This window comes from Anolis sagrei, chromosome 6 (assembly GCF_037176765.1).
Source record: "Anolis sagrei isolate rAnoSag1 chromosome 6, rAnoSag1.mat, whole genome shotgun sequence".
NCBI classification, from domain to species: domain Eukaryota; kingdom Metazoa; phylum Chordata; class Lepidosauria; order Squamata; family Dactyloidae; genus Anolis; species Anolis sagrei.
Window position 1 is genome coordinate 126,890,754 of NC_090026.1, and position 19,567 is coordinate 126,910,320.

At 42.9% G+C, this 19,567-nt stretch overlaps 1 protein-coding gene across 1 annotated transcript in view; it reads left to right on the forward strand.

Moving 5' to 3' along the window:
• The window catches only part of LOC132779027 (vasoactive intestinal polypeptide receptor-like), a 142,136-nt gene that overhangs the window by 35,584 nt on the left and 86,985 nt on the right, over nt 1-19,567 (forward strand). The window contains exon 2 of the mRNA XM_060782673.2: nt 12,152-12,248. Coding sequence (XP_060638656.2) covers nt 12,152-12,248 — 97 coding nt within the window. The remainder of the gene's footprint in view (nt 1-12,151; nt 12,249-19,567) is intronic.

The window sequence follows — 19,567 nt, forward strand, 5'->3', positions numbered from 1 at the left end:
CGTAGTTTAACAAGGTCTTTAGTCTTCTCTGCCAAAGAGAGAAGGTGCCCCACCAAACTACAACTCTCAGAAGTCCATAGCATTGAGCCATGGAAGTTAAAGTGGAGTCAAACTGCATTCATCCTACAGTGCAGATGCACATCAGCACTCAAACCACTATGCCACGTGTGTCCCTCCCTAAACTACAAATCCCAGGAATTCCCATGGTGGGATCCATGACCATTAAAAAGGGACCATGATTCAATGCTATGGAATCTTGGGAGTTGTAGTTTTACAAGGTCATTAGTCTTCTCTGCCAAAAAGAGAAGGTGCCTCACCAAACTACAACTCCCAGAATGGCAGAGCATTGAGCCATGGCAGTTAAAGTGGAGTCAAACTCCATTCATCCTACAGTGCGGATGCACCTCAGCACTCAAACCACTATGCCATGTGTGTCCCTCCCTAAACTACAAATCCCTGGATTTCCCTTGGTGCGATCCATGACCATTAAAAAGGGACCATGGTTCAATGCTATGGAATCTTGGGAGTTGTAGTTTTACAAGGTCATTAGTCTTCTCTGCCAAAAAGAGAAGGTGCCTCACCAAACTACAACTCCCAGAATGGCAGAGCATTGAGCCATGGCAGTTAAAGTGGAGTCAAACTCCATTCATCCTACAGTGCGGATGCACCTCAGCACTCAAACCACTATGCCATGTGTGTCCCTCCCTAAACTACAAATCCCTGGATTTCCCTTGGTGCGATCCATGACCATTAAAAAGGGACCATGGTTCAATGCTATGGAATCTTGGGAGTTGTAGTTTTACAAGGTCATTAGTCTTCTCTGCCAAAAAGAGAAGGTGCCTCACCAAACTACAACTCCCAGAATGGCAGAGCATTGAGCCATGGCAGTTAAAGTGGAGTCAAACTCCATTCATCCTACAGTGCGGATGCACCTCAGCACTCAAACCACTATGCCATGTGTGTCCCTCCCTAAACTACAAATCCCTGGATTTCCCTTGGTGCGATCCATGACCATTAAAAGGGGCCATAATGTTGCAATCTTTGTGCCACCCACTGCCATTCAGTGCTTTACAATCACATCCGTTTTTGGCAAAATGGACACACTTATGGTTTGTAATTTATGCTTCCACCTGCTATGAATAGAAGCAAGCCGAAATAGCGGAGCAGGAGATCCCTGGACACTGGAGATATTTGTGATGGCAGTCCCTTTTTGGGAATGCTTTATAGCAGAGCTGAGAGAGGCAGTTTTGATGTTGGCCTATTTAAGCATCTGACCCAGTTCTGGTGGCTGCGGGGAGCCGAGGATGGCGAGGTTTCATCTGACAACTCTCTGCCTTTCCCCCCTTCCTCCCCATGTGCTTTCTCAAAATTTTAAGAAAGAAGGGAAAGAAAGATGCGGTAACGAAAAGGAAAGGAAGTCAGAAAAGCACCATTTCGTTCTGCCTTGGGCTGTTCCAGATACAGCAAACACATTGGGTTGTTATCGTTGCGTGCTTTCAAGTGGTTTGGATCGGCAACCCAAAAGCAGACCTGTCACGGGGCTTTCTTGGCAAAATTGGTTCGTAATGGTTTACCATTGCCTTCTCATGAGGCTGAGAGAATGTGTCTTGCCTAAAGTGGGTTTCCATAGCAAAGTGGAGAATTAAACAGTAGGCTTCAGAGTTGTAGTCCAGTATTTAGTTATGATATCAGGAGTGAACCAATGTATTTGAGAAAACACAAAGTTTAAAAACTTGGCATTATACTAAATGTCCTTTGACCAGAAGCTGGCCACTTGGAGTGCCTCTGGTGTTGCTATGAGAAGGTCCTCCATTGTGCATGTGGCAGAACTAAGGTTGCATTGTAATAGGTGGCCTGTGGTTTGCTCTTCTCCGCACTCGCATGTTGTGTACTCCACTTTGTGGCCCCATTTCTCGTGGTGCCAGAGCACAGTCTGTTCAATGCCTTCCAAGTTGTGTGCCCAGGTGGGGGTCTCTCATTTGGCATCAGTCATGGATTGAGGTGCTAAGTTTTAGCCTGCCACTTTTGGACTCTCACTTGCTGAGGTGTCTCTATAGATCTGTAGTCCAGTGCTCAAGTCATGTATTGGGAGGGTGCCTTATATGTCAATGAGATTTCTTTTCAAGCTATCCATAAGTTTCTGTGGTCCTGGGTTATTTTTCTTGGCAATTTCTAGCACCACATTATACCAAATATTAGAAGAGGGGACTCATTTCAGTAGGTATTAAATGCACATCTTAGGCAAGACAAGTATGCAGAGATACATTCACTGTCAAAAGTGACTCCTGGCCCAGTAGGGATTATATTTACTGCATCCTACATAAACAGCACGAATCTGCTTTCCTGGATTTGCCCATGAAAACAATCCTCCAAATTTTGGTGGATCTAACCTCAGTGGGAAAGTGAATCCAAGTTGTATCTGCACTGTAAAAATAATGCAGTTTGATGCCACTTGAACTGCCATGTCTCAAAACTATGGAGTCCTGAGAGTTCTAGTTTTACCAGGTCTTTCCTCTTCTTTGCCAAAGATTGTTGAGCCTTCACCAAACTAAACCTCCCATGATTCTATACAACTGAGCTATAGCAGGCATGGGAAAACTTGGGCCCTCCAGGTGTTTTGGACTTCAATTCCCACAATTCCCAACAGCCTATCAGCTGGATTGTTGAAAGTTTTCATGGCTAGAATCACTGGGTTGTTGTCAGTTTTTCGGGCTGTATGGCCATGTTCTAGAACAGGGATCCTCAAACTAAGGCCCGAGGGCCAGATGCGGTCCTCCAAGGTCATTTGCCCGGCCCTCGCTCAGGGTCAACCTAAGTCTGAAATGACTTGAAAGCACACAACAACAACAACAACAACAACAACAACAACAACAACAATCCTAGTTCATCAGCTAAAAGCAGGCCCACACTTCCCATTGAAATACTAGTAAATTTATATTTGTTAAAATTGTTCTTCATTTTAATTATTGTATTGTTTTGAAGTGTTTTTTGCACTACAAATAAGATATGTGCAGTGTGCATAGGAATTCATTCATGCTTTTTTCAAATTATAATCCGGCCCTCCAACAGTTTGCGGGACTGTGACCTGGCCCTCTCTTTAAAAAGTTTGAGGACCCCTATTCTAGAAGCATTCTCTCCTGAAGTTTCACCTGCATCTGTGGCAGGCATCCTCAGAGGTTGTGAGGTTCTTGCCACAGATGCAGGCAAAACGTCAGGAGAGAAAATAATAATAATAATAATAATAATAATAATAATACTTTATTTATATCTCGCTACCATCTCCCAAGGGACTCGGTGCGGCTTACATGAGGCCGAGCCCACAATACATCAATACAAGCAATAACAATTACAATGCGTAGCAAAATACAAATACTAATACAAAGCAATTAAAATAAATCTCATACACAAATAGCATAACATTGAACAGTGGCACAAAACACATTTAAAAACTATGGCTCTGAGTCGCCAAATGGCTGAGAAGAGCGGTATACAAGTAAAGTAAATAATAATGGCTGGGCCAAATGTAATTAAGTTAAAAAATAATGCTGGGCATGAACAAGATAGAGGAGATGGGGCGTTGGGGGAACATACAAGCAGTCCTAAATCAGTATAAAGTGCTTTTGGAGGACATAATGCTAAGGGTTCATTATTCTGGGAAGGCACACTGGAATAACCACGTCTTCAAGCTCCTCCTAAAGGCTGCCAGAGTTGGGGCATGCCTGATATCCTTAGGAAGTGAGTTCCAGAGTCGAGGGGCCACCACCGAGAAGGCCTTCTCCCTCGTCCCCACCAATCGTGCTTGTGATGCAGGTGGGAGCGTGAGTAGTGCCTCTCCGGATAATCAAAGAGATCATGTGGGTTCGTACACAGAATACTTTTAGAACATTTCCATACAGCCTGACAAAACCTACAACAACCCAGCCTATCACCTGTTAGGAATTGTGGGATTTGAAGTCCAAAACACCTAGGGGGCTGAAGTTTGCCTATGTTTGAGATATAGTAACCAAACTGGTGTCAAGCTGCATTCATTCCATAGTTCATGTGCATCCCAAATCTACATTTCAGTTCCAATTGTGAAGGAGCTGTCTGTGGTGCTGAACCAACTACTCAAAATAGCCTCAGCACCTTGGACAGCGCCATTAAAGCCTTTCCAAAACCCAGACCAGATTTCCTGCCCCACTGATACATTCAGCAATCCTTTATGAGAAAAAAAATCCTCAAACTGTGGTAATATCCATGGCAGTTCTAGCTTATAGATCTGTTGTGTAAAACCCTGCATGGATACTCAGTTCTGATTGAGTTTTGCCCAGGCACCCCATTTATCTCCGCTTGTTTCCAAAGCTCTCCCATGCAGATTGAGCGGCTATTGACTTTTAAATTAGATAGTGCCTTTCAAAGAAAAGTTTTTTTAAAAAAAAATGCCGTAGCAGGCAGTAAAAGCCAGACAATTCCCTTTGATGTGGTGGTGCTCTTAACCCTCCCTTTCCTTCGCCATAAAGGAGCTCTGAGTATTTATCTATTTACTAGAGATCTGTTTACTGGCTTTTCACTCCAAGGCAACTTGTGCTGAAATTAGCCCAGCAAGGAATTCCAAAACAGGCAGAAGAGGATGTTAATTAAAAGCATCAAAACAATATCAGTTATATGTGCAAGATGTTTAATGTTTAATGGCCTCAGATTGGTTGGGTTTCCCATGGGGATACACACCATTGATTGTGAACCATTCGAAGGAATGGAAAGGTGGGAGTTGAAGTCGGAAACACCTAGAAGGCCAGAGTTTTCCCATACCTGGTCTACACTGATCATATAATACAGTTTGAAACTTCATTGCATAGCAGTGTAGATGAAACAGCTAGCTACCTCCTTCTCTCAAAGTCTTAGGGCCAGGGCTCACCCTCCACTCTGCTCTGCGTCTGCTTTCTGTCTAGTAGCAAGTAGGTTAAAAAAGACAGGATTAAAAACGGATTGGAGAATCATTGCAACAATATGATTTTCAACAGGGAAAAGAGTAAGATACGTTTACTTTGACAGAAGAGATTTATTTATTTATTTATTTGTCGTGTCAGGGGCAACCAGACAATTTTATTACATTTCTAACAGAACAAAACAAACAGACACAAAACAAAATTTGCAAGCTTGGTAATTGATTAAATGTCCTTTGACCAGTATCTGGCCACTTGGAGTGCCTCTGGTGTTGCCGCAAGAAGGTCCTCCATTGTGCATGTGGCAGGGCTCAGGTTGCATTGCAGCAGGTGGTCAGTGGTTTGCCCTTCTCCACACTCGCATGTCATGGATTCCACTTTGGAGCCCCATTTCTTAAGATTGGCTCTGCATCTTGTGGTGCCAGAGCGCAGTCTGTTCAGCGCCTTCCAAGTTGCCCAGTCCTCTGCGTGCCCAGGGGGAGTCTCTCATTTGGTCTAAGCCATTGGTTGAGGTTCTGAGTTTGAGCCTGCCACTTTTGGACTCTCGCTTGCTGAGGTGTTCCAGCGAGTGTCTCTGTAGATCTTAAAAACTATTTCTTGATTTAAGTCATTGACGTGCTAGCTGATACCCAAACAAGCGGTGAGCTGGAGATGTCACTGCCTTGGTCCTTTCTTTATTGGCTGCTACTTCCCGGCGGATGTCAGGTGGTGCAATGCCGGATAAACAGTGTAATTTCTCCAGTGGAGTAGGACGCAGACACCTCTTGATAATTCGGCATGTCTCATTAAGAGCCACATCCACTTTTAGCGTGGTGAGATGTGTTCCACACCGGGCATGCATACTCAGCAGCAGAGTAGCATAGCGCAAGGGCAGATGTCTTCACTGTGTCTGGTTGTTATCCCCAGGTTGTGCCAGTCAGCTTTCGTATGATATTGTTGCTAGCACCCACTTTTTGCTTGATGTTCAGGCAGTGCTTCTTGAAAGTCAGAGCACGGTCCAGGGTGACTCCCAGAAGCAACCAAAAGTGACAGAAGAGATGAAATTCAGAGATAGAGAATGGGTGGCTCCTGGTTTGACGACAGTCTATGTGAAGGAGATCTGGGAGTCATAATAGACTACAAGCTGAACAATAGTGTGATGCAGCAGCTAAAAAGGCCCATGCAATTCTAAGCTGCCTCAAGCTGGTTTTCTGCTGCTCCTGAAACTTCCCAATGGTAAGAGCTGTTTGGAAGTGGAATACTCTGCTTCAAAGCCCTGTTGAGTCTCCACCTCTGAAGGTTTTGAAACAAAGGCTGGATGGCCATCGGCTGGGGGGGCTTAGATTGTGTCTTCCAGGCTGGCAGAATGGGGATGGACCAGATGTCCTTTTTGGTCTGTTCAAATACTAGATTGTGTCATCCTGACTGGCAGAATGGGGATGGACCGGATGTCCTTTTTGGTCTGTTCAAATACTGCCTGAGAGTCTGATGGCGTCTCCTCTGGAGGTGTTCAATCAGAATCTGGATGGCCATCTGTAGGGAGTGCTTCGATGGTGTCTTCCTGCATGGCAGAGTGGGGTTGGATTGGATGGCGCTGGAGTTCTCTTCCAACATTAAGTTTCTATGATATTATAGAATATTCTTCTCCCTCTCCCCCTGAGTATGTGAGAATAACCTTCCCATTTCACCTCAATATAAGTCCTGATTTTTATCTTAACACATATTTTTGTGTTTGGAGTTATCTCCTTTTCCACATTTGTAGAAGAATTCCCCACGGCGGGACATGAAAACAGCTCTGAGGCCAAACTTCTTTTATCCAAGGAAGGAAACGATATCTTGGTTGTGACTTTCAAATGTTTCGCGCATCTAGGTGTGCTGCTGCCAAGAGGATCGAAAGTGGCTCTTTTAAGGAAATGAATTAAGACCTTTTGAAGATGGAAAGGGAATGAAGGGCCTCCTATCTTCAAGGAATTTTAGAACTTTTTTCTTTAACTTTATTGCATGCATTGTAAACACGAATGAATCATAGCTCCCTTTATCTTTGGTGTATCATTCTGGAGAATTTCACTAGGGTAAAGCACCCGAATATAGATTCCTAGAAGTAATGCATCATTTTCATGGGAAAGTTAACACATTGGATAAGAGTGACAAAAGGGCAAAAATGTGTTTTGATATTATATATACACACACACACACACATACTTTGATTATATAGTAGCTATATAAATAAAATGTAATGTCTGTTTGTTGGATTAACATAGCTCAAAAACCTCTGGACAAATTGACACCAAATTTGGACACAATACACCTATCAGGCCAATGAGTGACCATCTATATAAATAAAAATGTAATGTTTGTTTGTGGTATTCACAGAACTCAAAAACCCCTGGATGAATTGGCACCAAATTTGGACATGATACACCTAACAACCCAATGTATGTCCTTCACTCAAAATTTTTTGATTTTGTCATTTGGGAGTTGTAGTTGCTGGGATTTATAGTTCATCTACAATCAAAGAGCATCCTGAACCCCACCAACGATAGAATTGGGCCAAACCTCCCACACAGAACCCCCATGACCAACAGAAAATAGTGGAAGGGTTTGATCGGCAGTGTCCTTTGGTTTTGGAGTTGTAGTTCACCTACATCTAGAGATAACTGTGGACTCAAACAATGATGGATCTGGACCAAACTCTACACGAATACTCAATATTCCCAAATGTGAACACTGGTAGAGTTTGGAGGAAATCGAATTTGGAAGTTGTAGTTGCTGGGATTTGTAGTTCACCTACAGTCACAGAGCATTCTGAAACCCACCAACGATAGAATTGGGCCAAACCTCCCACACAGAACTCCCATGATCACCAGAGTGGGCCACAGTAACGCGTGGCAGAGGACGGCTAGTCACTCATAAAAAACCTGAAAAACACAGCAGAAGGGACTTTAAAAGCCAAAAACTAAAAAAATACATTACAACACATGTGCAAAACCACACACACACACACACACACTCATAAAAAACCTGAAAAACACATCAGAAGGGACTTTAAAAGCCAAAAACTAAAAAAATACATTACAACACATGTGCAAAACCACACACACACACACACTCATAAAAAACCTGAAAAACACATCAGAAGGGACTTTAAAAGCCAAAAACTAAAAAATACATTACAACACATGTGAAAAACCACACACACACACACAAACACATATATATGGAAACACACATATATACACACATACACAAATATACACACACATATACACATATATAGACACACAAAATACATATACGTAGACTGGGCCACAACAACGCATGGCAGGGGACGGCTAGTATACTATATATACATTATATTGTGTGTGTGTGTGTGTGTGTGTGTATAAGTATTTCTCAACCTTCCTAATGCCATAACCCCTTGATACAGTTCCTCCTGTTGTGGTGACCCATAACCATAACTCTATTTTAGTTGCTACTTCATAACTCTAATTTTGCTACTGTGATGAATCACAATGTAAATATCTGTTATGCAGGGTGTATTTTCATTCACTGGACCAAATTTGGCACAAATATCCAATACGCCCAATAATTGAGTAATGGTGAGGTTAGGAGAGGGTTGATTTTGTCATTTAGGAGTTGTAGCTGCTGGGATTTATAGTTCACCTACAATCAAAGAGCATTCTGAACTCCAGTAATGATGGAATTGAAGCAAACTGGGCACACAGAACTCCCATGAGCAACAGAAAATATTGGAAGAGTTTGGTGGGCATTGACCTTGAGTTTGGGAGTTGTAGTTCACCTATCTCCAGAGAGCACTGTGGAAACAAACAATGATGGATCTAGACCAAACTCCACCAGTGTTGAAGTCCACCAATAATAGAATTGGGCCAAACTTCTCACACAGAACCCCATGACCAACAGAAAAGACTGAGTTTTCTGATGGTCTTTGGCAGCCCCTCTGACACCCGCTCGCGAATCCCCAGGGGTCCCAACCCCCAGGTTGAGAAATGCTGCTTTAAATGCAGCATTGGTGTGCTCTCTGGCTGCAGAATGAATTACAACTCCCACCATGGTGGGTGAGTCAGTCCTATCAAGTCCCTCCTGTAGGCTGTTAGGAATTATGGGAGTTGAAGTCCAAAACACCTGGAGAGCCCAAGTTTGCCCATGCCTGGTCTATACTGACCATATAATGCAGTTTCAAATTGTATTATATGGCAAACTCAAGGTGCATCTACACTGTAGAATTGATCCAGTTTCACAACACTTCCACTTTCATGCCTCAAGGCTATGGAAACCTGGGAGTTGTAGTTTTGCAAAGTCTTTGGCATCCTCTGCCAAAGACTTCTAGTGCCTCACCAAACTAATAACTCAGATGTTTGTCTTTCCTTTATATCCTTTTTTCACATGTTTAATGCCAGCCTGAAGGGAACCCACCTTGAAAATTCCCCGTAGCCCAAATCCATCAGATGCAGAAGTTTTTGATGATTAGAACAAGCAAGACAAATCCATCTGGGAGACATTGTTCTCTCGGGTACCTTCTGGCCCCGTGTTGTATGATCGGATGGGAGACGTGTTTGCACAGCAGTCTGGAAACTACGCCTTGAAAATTCCCCTTCGTATATATATATTTACCCAAATGTATTAATAGTCCAAGGTTCCACATCTCAAGTACATATTGACCTTTTAAAAATATATATATAAGGATAATAATAGCACTGTGCAGCAGCAGGCATTTATTCAGAGCTTGCAATGACATGTCAAGCTCACATATATCACTCACAAATTGAGATATTACGGCTCTTTTTTCCAGGTCAAGGGATAAGATCTGCATCGCAGTTACGATTGAGTCATGATTTTGTTCGGACTCAATTAGAATCACCGTTGGAAGGCACCACAAGGGCCATCCAGTCCAACCCCATCCTGCCATGCAGGAGGAGACAATCAAAACACCCCCAACAGATGGCCATCCAGCCTCTGCTTAAAGACCTCCAGAGAAGGAGACTCCACCAAACTCCCAGGCAGCATATTCCAATGTCAAACAGCTCTTACCATTAGGAAATTCCTGCTAATGTTTACGTGGAAACCCTTTTCCTGCCATTTGAATCCAATACTCCATTGTGTCCTAGTCTCCAGAGTAGAAGAGAACAAGTTTGTCCCCTTCTCAATGGGATCTCCTTTGAGATATTTCAACTTGGCTCTCATGTCCTCTTCTCTCAGGCTTCTCTTCTACAAACTGAACAAAACAGGTGTGATAATCTGCTCCTCATAAAGCTGGGTTTCCAAACCTTTGACTATTTTGGCCGCCCTTCTTTGGACATGTTGTAACTTGTTGATATCCTTCTGAACATAGGACTGTTCTGGTCAAAGCAGTATAGAGTGGGACTAACATTAATATCTAGATCAGCATTTCTCAACCTGGGGGTCTGGACCCCTGGGGAGGGGTTGTAAGAGGGTTTTTAGAGGGGTCTCCAAAGACCATCAGGAACCCATTTGGCAGAGAAGGCTGAAGATCTCTCCGCCTATCCTTCTCTTTCTTTTTGGAAAGAGATGGTGAATCCTCCCACCAAAAGCCCTCCTCCTGATGTGATTGGCCTCTCAGCCAAGGGGAGGGCTGTTTCTGAGACTTCAAGCAGGGAGGGGACAACAGACATGCACGGTGCATGACAGCATGGTGTGCATGTGAGGACAAGGGAGAGCATGTGAGGTTGAAGGGAAGCTCATGTCAGTGAGTCCCTTCAAGACATGGGGGTTCTGTATGGGAAGTTTGGCCCAATTTTATCATTGGTGAGGTTCAGAATGCTCTTTAATTGTAGGTGAACTATAAATCCCAGCAAGTACAACTCCCAAAGGTCAAGGTCTATTTCCTCAAACTCCACCAGTGTTCACATTTGGGCATAGTGAGTATCCATGCCAAGTTTGATCCAGATCCATTCATACCTAGAGAAGGGTAAGAGAAGCAGTCACTGGCGAAGCAACAAAGGGGGGACATTTGGACAAAACCATGACTGCCTTCAAAAGCGTGGGAGTTATAGTTTTATGAGATCTTTCATCTTATTTGCCAAAGAGTGCTGGTGCCTCAGCAAACTACAACTCTCAGGATTCCATAGCATTGAGCCATGGCAGTGGTGTCAAACTGCATTAATTCTATAGTATAGAATAGATGCTCTCAAAGATGAGCTTCTAGTGTCAAGGTCTATTTTCCCCAAACTCGACAAGTGTTTACATTTGGGCATATTGAGTATCCGTTCCAAGTTTGATCCAGATCCATCATTGTTTGAGTCCGCAGTGCTCTCTGGATATAGGTGAACTACAGCTCCAAAACTCAAGGTCAATGCCCACCAAACCCTTCCAGTATTTTCTGTTGGTCATGGAAGCTCTTGTGTGCGAGGTTTGGTTCAATTCCATCATTGGTGGGGTTCACCTCTTTGATTGTAGGTGAACTATAAATCCCAGCAACTACAGCTCCCAAATGACAAAATGAATCTTTCTCCCAAGCCCACCAGTATTCAAATTTGGGTGTAGTGAATGAAAATGCATCCTGCATATCAGATATTGACATTATGATTCATAATAGTAGCAGAATTACAGTTCTGAAGTAGCAACGAAAATAGTGTTGTGGTTGCGGAGCACCACAACATGAGGAACTGTATTCAGGGGTCATGGCATTAGGACGGTTGAGAAACACTGATCTAGATACTAGATCCTATGGATGCAGCCTATAATTACATTGGCTTTTTTTTTTTTAGCTGCTGCATCACACTGTTGATTCATATTCAGGTTGTGGTCTCTTAGCAATCCCTCTCAATTTGGTGTCATCGGTGACACAGTGGGTTAAACCCCTGTGCCAGCAGGACTGAAGACCGACAGATCGCAGGTTCGAATCTGGGGAGAGTACGGATGAGCTCCCTCTCTCAGCTCCAGCTCTCCAAGTGGGTACATGAGAGAAGCCTCCCACAAGGATGGTAACACATCAAAACATCCGGGCATCCCCTGGACAACATCCTTGCTGACAGCCAATTCTCTCACACCAGAAGTGACTTGCAGTTTCTCAAGTGTCTCCCGACACGACAAACAAAAATCTGCAAAGTTGATAAGCATGCCTTCTATGGTTTGTGGCAGATCATCATAGTGTGTTGTATGTTTTCTGTTCATGTTGTTAGTTGGGCGTAGGATTTTCAAGGGGAGCTTTTCTGGTACGAATGGAAGACAAACAAACCTTTTTTCTCTTGTTCTCTTTGGGCTTTTTATAGGTGTCAGGAATGTCCTCTGATTGCTCCATCCTATTAAAGCTTGCAGCTCTACGGGAGGAATGCTTCGCACGCCTCAACTCTGAAAATGAAACTTTCGGTAAGCAAACTAAAAGCAGATTGCCTTTGAACTTTATCATGAAAAACTTACTGTTCTTCTACAGGAGTATCATTGTAGATAATGGATAGAGTTGAGGACTTTTGATACTTTCTCATCTTGTTGATAGCACAATGGCGCCGAGTTGCCATTCCATTGTCCTGTAATTAGACTTCTGCACACTCTCTCACTTTGCCTTCCTGCATCACCATCAACATCATGATCACAATTGTGCAATTTCAGCATTAAAAACAAACAAAACAGGCAAATATAAATATAAAGGAAAGCAGGCAGCTTGCGAATAGCGTTGAGAGATGGAGGAGAGGAGGAGAACTCCACTTTAGAGTTGTAGTTTGAGAATTATAGTTTGGTGAAGCACCAGCACTCTTTGAAAGAGAAGACCAAAACTGTTAACTCCATCACATTGAATCATGTCAGTGAAATTGGTGACAACCATATTCATTCTACAGTATAGTTGCACTTCAAAATAGATAGAAGCAAAAATGACTACAACTGCCACCATCCTTTCATTATTTCATATTTTCTGGATGCATCTACACTGTAGAATTAATACAGTTCTATGCCACTGTATTAACTGGAACTGGGGGTGGTGACGGCCGATAGGGAGCTCTGGCATGGGCTGGTCCATGAGGTCACGAAGAGTCGGAGGCGACTGAACGAATGAACAACAACAACATGCCACTGTAACTACCATGGCTCAGTGCTATAGAAACATGAGGATTATAGGTTTACAAAGCCTTTAGCATTCTCTACTAAAGAGTGCTGGTGCCTAAGGAAACTACAACTCCCATGATTCCATAGGATAAAGCCATGGAAGGTAAAGTGGTGCCAAACTGCATTCATTCTACTGTGTGGATGCATCCCTAGAGACCAGAAACATTTCTCCAATAGATAGTTACAGCAGATGCATAACCCTTTATGCAGTGATGGTTCTATGTTACCCATCTAAGATACCTTGACTGAAATCTCGGGTTGGAAACTACATTATATGGTCAGCATAATGGAGTCCAACTGGACTGAAGTTCGTTATATTTACCATATAATGCAGTATCTAAACTGTATTATATGGCCATGTAGATGGGACCTCAGGTTTCCTGGGGAGTTATAGCTTCCTGCCCCTTCTAGTAGATGAGGGAATGGAGAGAGTCCTACATCATGCAAAGGTTTGCCCTTCTTCAGAGAAACCAAAAAGACTCTAACATTTCTATTTGCTCTCCTTTATTCGCAGTGATATATATCCACAGTGAATAAATGTCAGGAGGCTGACCCCATCTTTTGAGCTGTCTTGTTAACTAATCAGAGGAGATGATGTCTCTCTTAAACTGCTTTCTTTTTTCTATCAAGCGACCTCCCCTTTCCATACCGGAGATCTGTAGAATTAACTCAGTTTGGCACCACTTGAACTGCTATGACTCGATGCAGTGCAATCTTTGGAGTTGTAGTTTTACAGCATCTTTCACCTTCTTTGCATTGAGGGATGGTGTTTCTCTAAATGACAACTCCCATGGTTCCCCAGCATGGAGCCATGGCAGTTCAAGTGGTGCCAAACTGCATTAATTCTGCAGTGGAGATGCATTCTGAATCATAGGTCTTGGGTTACACAAGGAATAAGTCAAGGGTGGTGAATTGAAGCCTGTGGGCTGGATGTAATTTTCAGGGGCCTAAGGTATGGTTGCTAAAGCTCAGAGACCCAACCCTAACATATGATGGTGATCAAAATGGGTCAAGACCACTGGAAAACATTGTTGTTCACCCATATATTCCCTCATATCATACATAAAACAATACTGCACCATGTTTATTTTCTGTTTTTGTATGTAAGATGCTTGCTATGTATTATGTGCCCTGGATGATGGGCCTTACAATGCAATTAACCATGCTTGTACTTGATTACACAAACCTTTTTGCAAAACCTGCATCAAGAAAAAAAACTATGTTAAAATAATTGCTGGTACCTGTAAAGTAGATGTGATTGATGGGGGAATACTGCTTACTCTCATTAGCTTGGATTTATTTCAACTCTATGCGCAGGGGCGGCTCAACCCATTACGCAAAGTAAGCATTTGCAGTATAGTTGACTTTGCCCAGGGGTGCTCTTGAGGCGCTCTTGGGGGAAAATAGACCTTGACATATGCAAGTTGTAGTTACTGGGATGTATAGTTCACCTAAAATCAAAGAGCATTCTGAACTCCACCAATGATGGAATTGAACCGAATATGGCACACAGAACTCCCACGACGAACAGAAAATATATATCAGTGATTGGTTGGGGGGGGGTGCCAAAATACTGTTTGCTTGCCGTTGAAAATTACCTAGGGCCACCTCTGTCTATGCGTACCTTTGAGTCTCATTTGAGAGAGGAAAATGGGGCAACAACAAAAACAATAATAATAAGGCAATCATTATTTTCTTCTCCATCTCCTTTTCCACCTCCATCTCCTTTTCTTTCTTCTTCTCCATCTCCTTCTCATTCTCCAACTCCATCTCCTTCTCCAATTCATCTCCTTCTCCAACTCCAACTCCTTCTCCAACTCATCTCCTTCTCCAACTTCTTCTCCATCTCCATCTCCATTTCCATCTGCTTCTCCAACTCCATCTCCTTCTTCTTTTCCTTTTCCTTCTCTTTCTCTTACTCCTTCCTTCTCCTTCTTCAAATGCCACCTGTCCTGTTGGCTTAATAAATATGAGAACCTAAGGCTACGATTTCCTATCTTTGCAGCAACTAATCCGCTTGATGCAGTAATGAATGTTTTAGTATACAAGATGCTTGTGTATGTCACCAGAATGGTATATAAATGACATGCATTATCTAAAGAGACTGGTTAGAAGCAAAGGGCATAAGAATCATGTTGTTGATCACCCAGAAGACTCACCATTTGCTCCATGAGTAGGTGAAAGATGACATTCGAAGGAATGAGATCACATTTCCTGAGCAGTTCTAAGACGTTGTGACATGCTGTTGGGAACCATCGTCACTTGCGTGCTCCTAGCAATGGGAAACATGTACGATGGACATAAGAAATTAATAAGCCAGAGCAATGTAATGAAAGGGAAACATATGCTTGGGGATAATGCGCTATTCTTTTGCCAGGAATGGGCTGCACAAATATATAGTGCTGCCAAGGTCATTTTCTATAGCACAGCAGTCTTGTTTGTCGGAAATTATTGGCGTGGCCTTTGTTTTCATGCTGAGATCTCTTGTCTGTTGAATCTGTGGATACAGAATCCACCATATAAAGAGAAGGAGAAAGCAAATAATGCCAGTTTCACCAGCTCTGAATCTGTAAGTTTGGACACCGAAACAACAATCATATGTGAAGTGGAGATGGGTGAAAGAAAACACTCAGCCTTGCATTGAAATCAAATCAAATCAGAAACCTTTATTATGGTCATAGACAAGCATAAGGAGAGTAGGGTACAGCCTCATAAGAGCATGGTACATTAAAATCTAAAAGGCTAGAAACAGAGGTATGTTGAAGGCTAACACATAAAAACTATTTAGAGAAGGGAAGGAACTGGAAAGGGATGGAGAGGGAGGGAGATTGATGGAGGGGTAGGAGCATTCAGGGCACAAGTCTAGGGGACTGGGGAGGGAGCACTGATTTACATTTCAGTTAGCTGAGAGTTAGATTGCTAACTTTTGGAACCAGACATCACCTGGTGGGTTTTAAGTGCTGCTATACAAAACTAGGCAGCATTGGGATCTGAGAGCAGCAGGGTGGTGTAAAATTGTCCCAAGTAATTATATAGCAAAGGCAAGATGAGTCTGGATCGAATGTCTCTGTAGAACAAGCACTGGAGGAGCACATGCTCAGTTGTTTCTATTTGACCCAAGTCACAGGGGCAGTCTCTTTGAATAGGGGGTCTTACAGTATCTGCCCTTGAGTACAGCTGATGGAAGCGTGTGATATCGAGCCATGGTGAAGGCCCTAGGACAGTATTTCTCAACCTGGGGGTCAGCACCCTTGAAGGGGTCATGAGGAGGTGTCCCGGGGTCACCAAAGACCATCAGAAAATACAATATTTTCTGTTGGTCATGGCGGTTCTGCGTGGGAAGTTTGGCGCAATTATATGATTTGAGGGGTTCAGGATTTATAGTTGATTGTAGATCAACTATAAATCCCAGCAACTACAACTCCCAAATGTCAAGTTTGTTTTCCCCAAATTCTACTAATATTCACATTTCAGCATATTGAGCATTCATGCCAAGACTGGTCCAAATCCATCATTGTTTGAGTCCACAGTGCTCTCTGGATGTAGGTGAACTACAACTCCAAAACTCAAGGTCAATGCCTACCAAACCCTTCTGGTATTTTCTGTTGGTCATGGGAGTTCTGTGCACCAAGTCCATCATTGGTGGAGTTCAGAATGCTCTTTGATTGTAGGTGAACTATAAATGACAGCAACTACAACTCCCAAACGTCAAGATCTATTTTCCCCTAACTCCACTACTGTTTACATTTGGGCATATTGAATATTTGTGCCAATTTGGTCCAGATCCATCATTGTTTGAGTCCACAATGCTCTCTGAATGTAAGTGAACTACAACTCCAAAACTCAAGGTCAGTGCCCACCAAACCCTTCCAGTATTTTCTGTTGCTCATGAGAGTTCTTTGTGCCAAATTCAGTTCAGTCCCATCATTGGTGAAGTTAGGAATGCTCTTTGATTGTAGGTTAACTATCAATCCCAGCAACGAAAACATCTAAATGACAAAATCAATCCCTTCCACTCCCGCCAGCATTCAAATTTGGGTGTATTGGGTATTTGTGCACAGTTGGTCCAGTGAATGAAAATACATCCTGCATATCAGATGTTTACATTATGATTCATAACACTAGCAAAATTATAGTTGTGAAGTAACAATGAAAATAATTTTATGATTGGGATTCACCACCACATGAGGAACTGTATTAAGGGGTCACGGCATTAGGAAGGTTGAGAAACATTGCCCTATGATGATTGGGAACTTCTAGATTTGTTAAGTATGTCACTGAGGAGGTGAGATATCTGCTGGTTTCATTGAAAATAAAGGTTGGGTCCATAGACTAGATCCAATTGGTGCTTTGTGTCTGAGATACATTGTTTGATAAGTGCTTTGGCTTGATTGTATTCCATACTGAATAGCAACCATGGAGAGAAGACCAGTGATGAGATTTACATATGCTACAGCTTGTTTCCAGGTGGACTGGAAGTCATCCTTCATGTTTAGTGGGGCAAGATCAAGAGAAGTGTGGGATATTCTGAGCCAATAGTTGAGTGTGACCACCCACACTTTCATGAAACCTGTCTACAACCAAAGAATGGCATTGGAGGCACAATATGGTACTTGCAGGGCCGATCTCAAAAATGTTGATTGTACAAGCTCGGGGGGGGGGGGGGGCAAAATTGGAGAAGGGGCCTAGCTGGGCTCCATGCGGGAGTTGTACCACTGGTTTGGCTTCAAATAGTTTGAGTGCTACAGATATGAAGTGGTCCCATCTTGACTTGAGGTATATTAGAATGGCAAATTAACTCCTTTGCGCAAATTTGGCCATGGGGTCTCCATGGCCTCTGCTGCTACTGTTGGATTGGAGGACTACTCCCAAATACTTGAAACATAAGACCTGCTCGATTATATGTCAATTGATGCCAGCCTTGCATTGGAAGAAGCTTTTATGTGGTTTCTCAAAAGGTGAAAATGCTTGCATTTACACATATTGCGTACTCAAGGAGCCTCTGGTGGCATAGTGGGTTAAGCTGCTGAGCTGTTGAACTTGTTGACCAAAAGATCACAGATTCGAATCTGATGAGTTGGGTGAGCTCCTGCTGCTAGCCCCAGCTTCTGCCAACCTAGCAGTTCAAAAATATGCAAATGTGAGTAGATCAATAGGTACCATTACAGCGGAAAGGTAATGGCGCTCCATGCAGTCATGCTGGCCACATGACCTTGGAGGTGTCTATGGATAAGACTGGCTCTTCAGTTTAGAAATGGGGATGAGCACCACCTCCAGAGTTGGACACAACTAGACTTAATGTCAGGGGGAAACTTTTACCTTTATCCATTGCATGCTCAAATTGGTAGCTTCTGATCAAAATTTGCTGGAACATATTGAACTGCTCTTCTGTTTTGCAATGCAGGAACCTATCCTTATTCCCTCCCCCCCCCCCCCCACCCCAACATGTCATTTCTGCCTCTGAACTACAACTAATGTATTAAATGAGATATATTTTCTGTCTCTAGAATGCCTCGTTAAGCCTGGCAAATGCAGAGATTTCCAAGACCCAGCGTTCTCCATTCTGTCATGAGTCTGGGACAGTACAAAATAGATACATTCACATTGCAATATGAAGACAGTGCATTTCTCTTGTGTTATTATTGCTACTTAAGATGCAGGTCTGCCATCGCAGGCAGAAAATCCTCACCATCCCAAATCTAATAAACCGCTTCGTAGGCAGGTAGGAATATGAACTGTGGCTCGGTTTGCATCCTCTTGCAAGGTGGGGATATCGGTTCTAGTTAAAGAAGCAATTCATTATCCTTGGCTAATTAAGTAAGTTGTGTCTTTCAAAAAGAAATCAAATGTAATCAGTAGAAACTACAAGGGACATTGCATTTGAAAATACACACACACACACTGTCCTTTCATCACTTGTGTTGATTAAAAGTGATTAATCGGCTTTGGCATGTTTGATTTGGCCAGCGACTCGTGATTAATCAGCCCAAGCCAGCCCACCATCCTTGCTCGTCCATCATTGTTTTAGCAGCAACAGCAGCTAATTATCAAAAGCTGTTTCTTTCCAAGAATGAAAAAAAAGGAGAAGAGCTTTCTGTGGTCAAAGGCACGAAAGGCAACAGATGCGGTTTTGCTGATTTGATGACTGGGTGGAATTAGAAAACAGTTGAAGAACTGCACTTTGCACTGAGACAGGAATGGGTAAAACTCTGGGGCCACTGAGGGTGCATCTGCGCTGTAGAATTAATGTATTTCAACACTATTTTAATTGCCATGGCTCAATGTTAAGGACTCTTAGGATTATCAGTTTGATGAGGCTCCAGCAGTCTTTGGCAAAGAAGGCTGAAGATCTTGCAAAACTACAACTCATGACAGGTGACATGATGAGTGCTGTGCCGTAGGGTTCCCTCCTGGGCCCGATCCTGTTAATGACTTAGATAAAGGTTTAGAAGGCATGATCATCAAGTTTGCAGATGACACCAAATTGGGAAGGAGAGCCAATACTCCAGAACACAGGAGCAGAATTCAAAACAGTCTTAACAGGTTAGAGAGGTGATTGGCCAAAACTAATGAAGTTCAATGGGGAC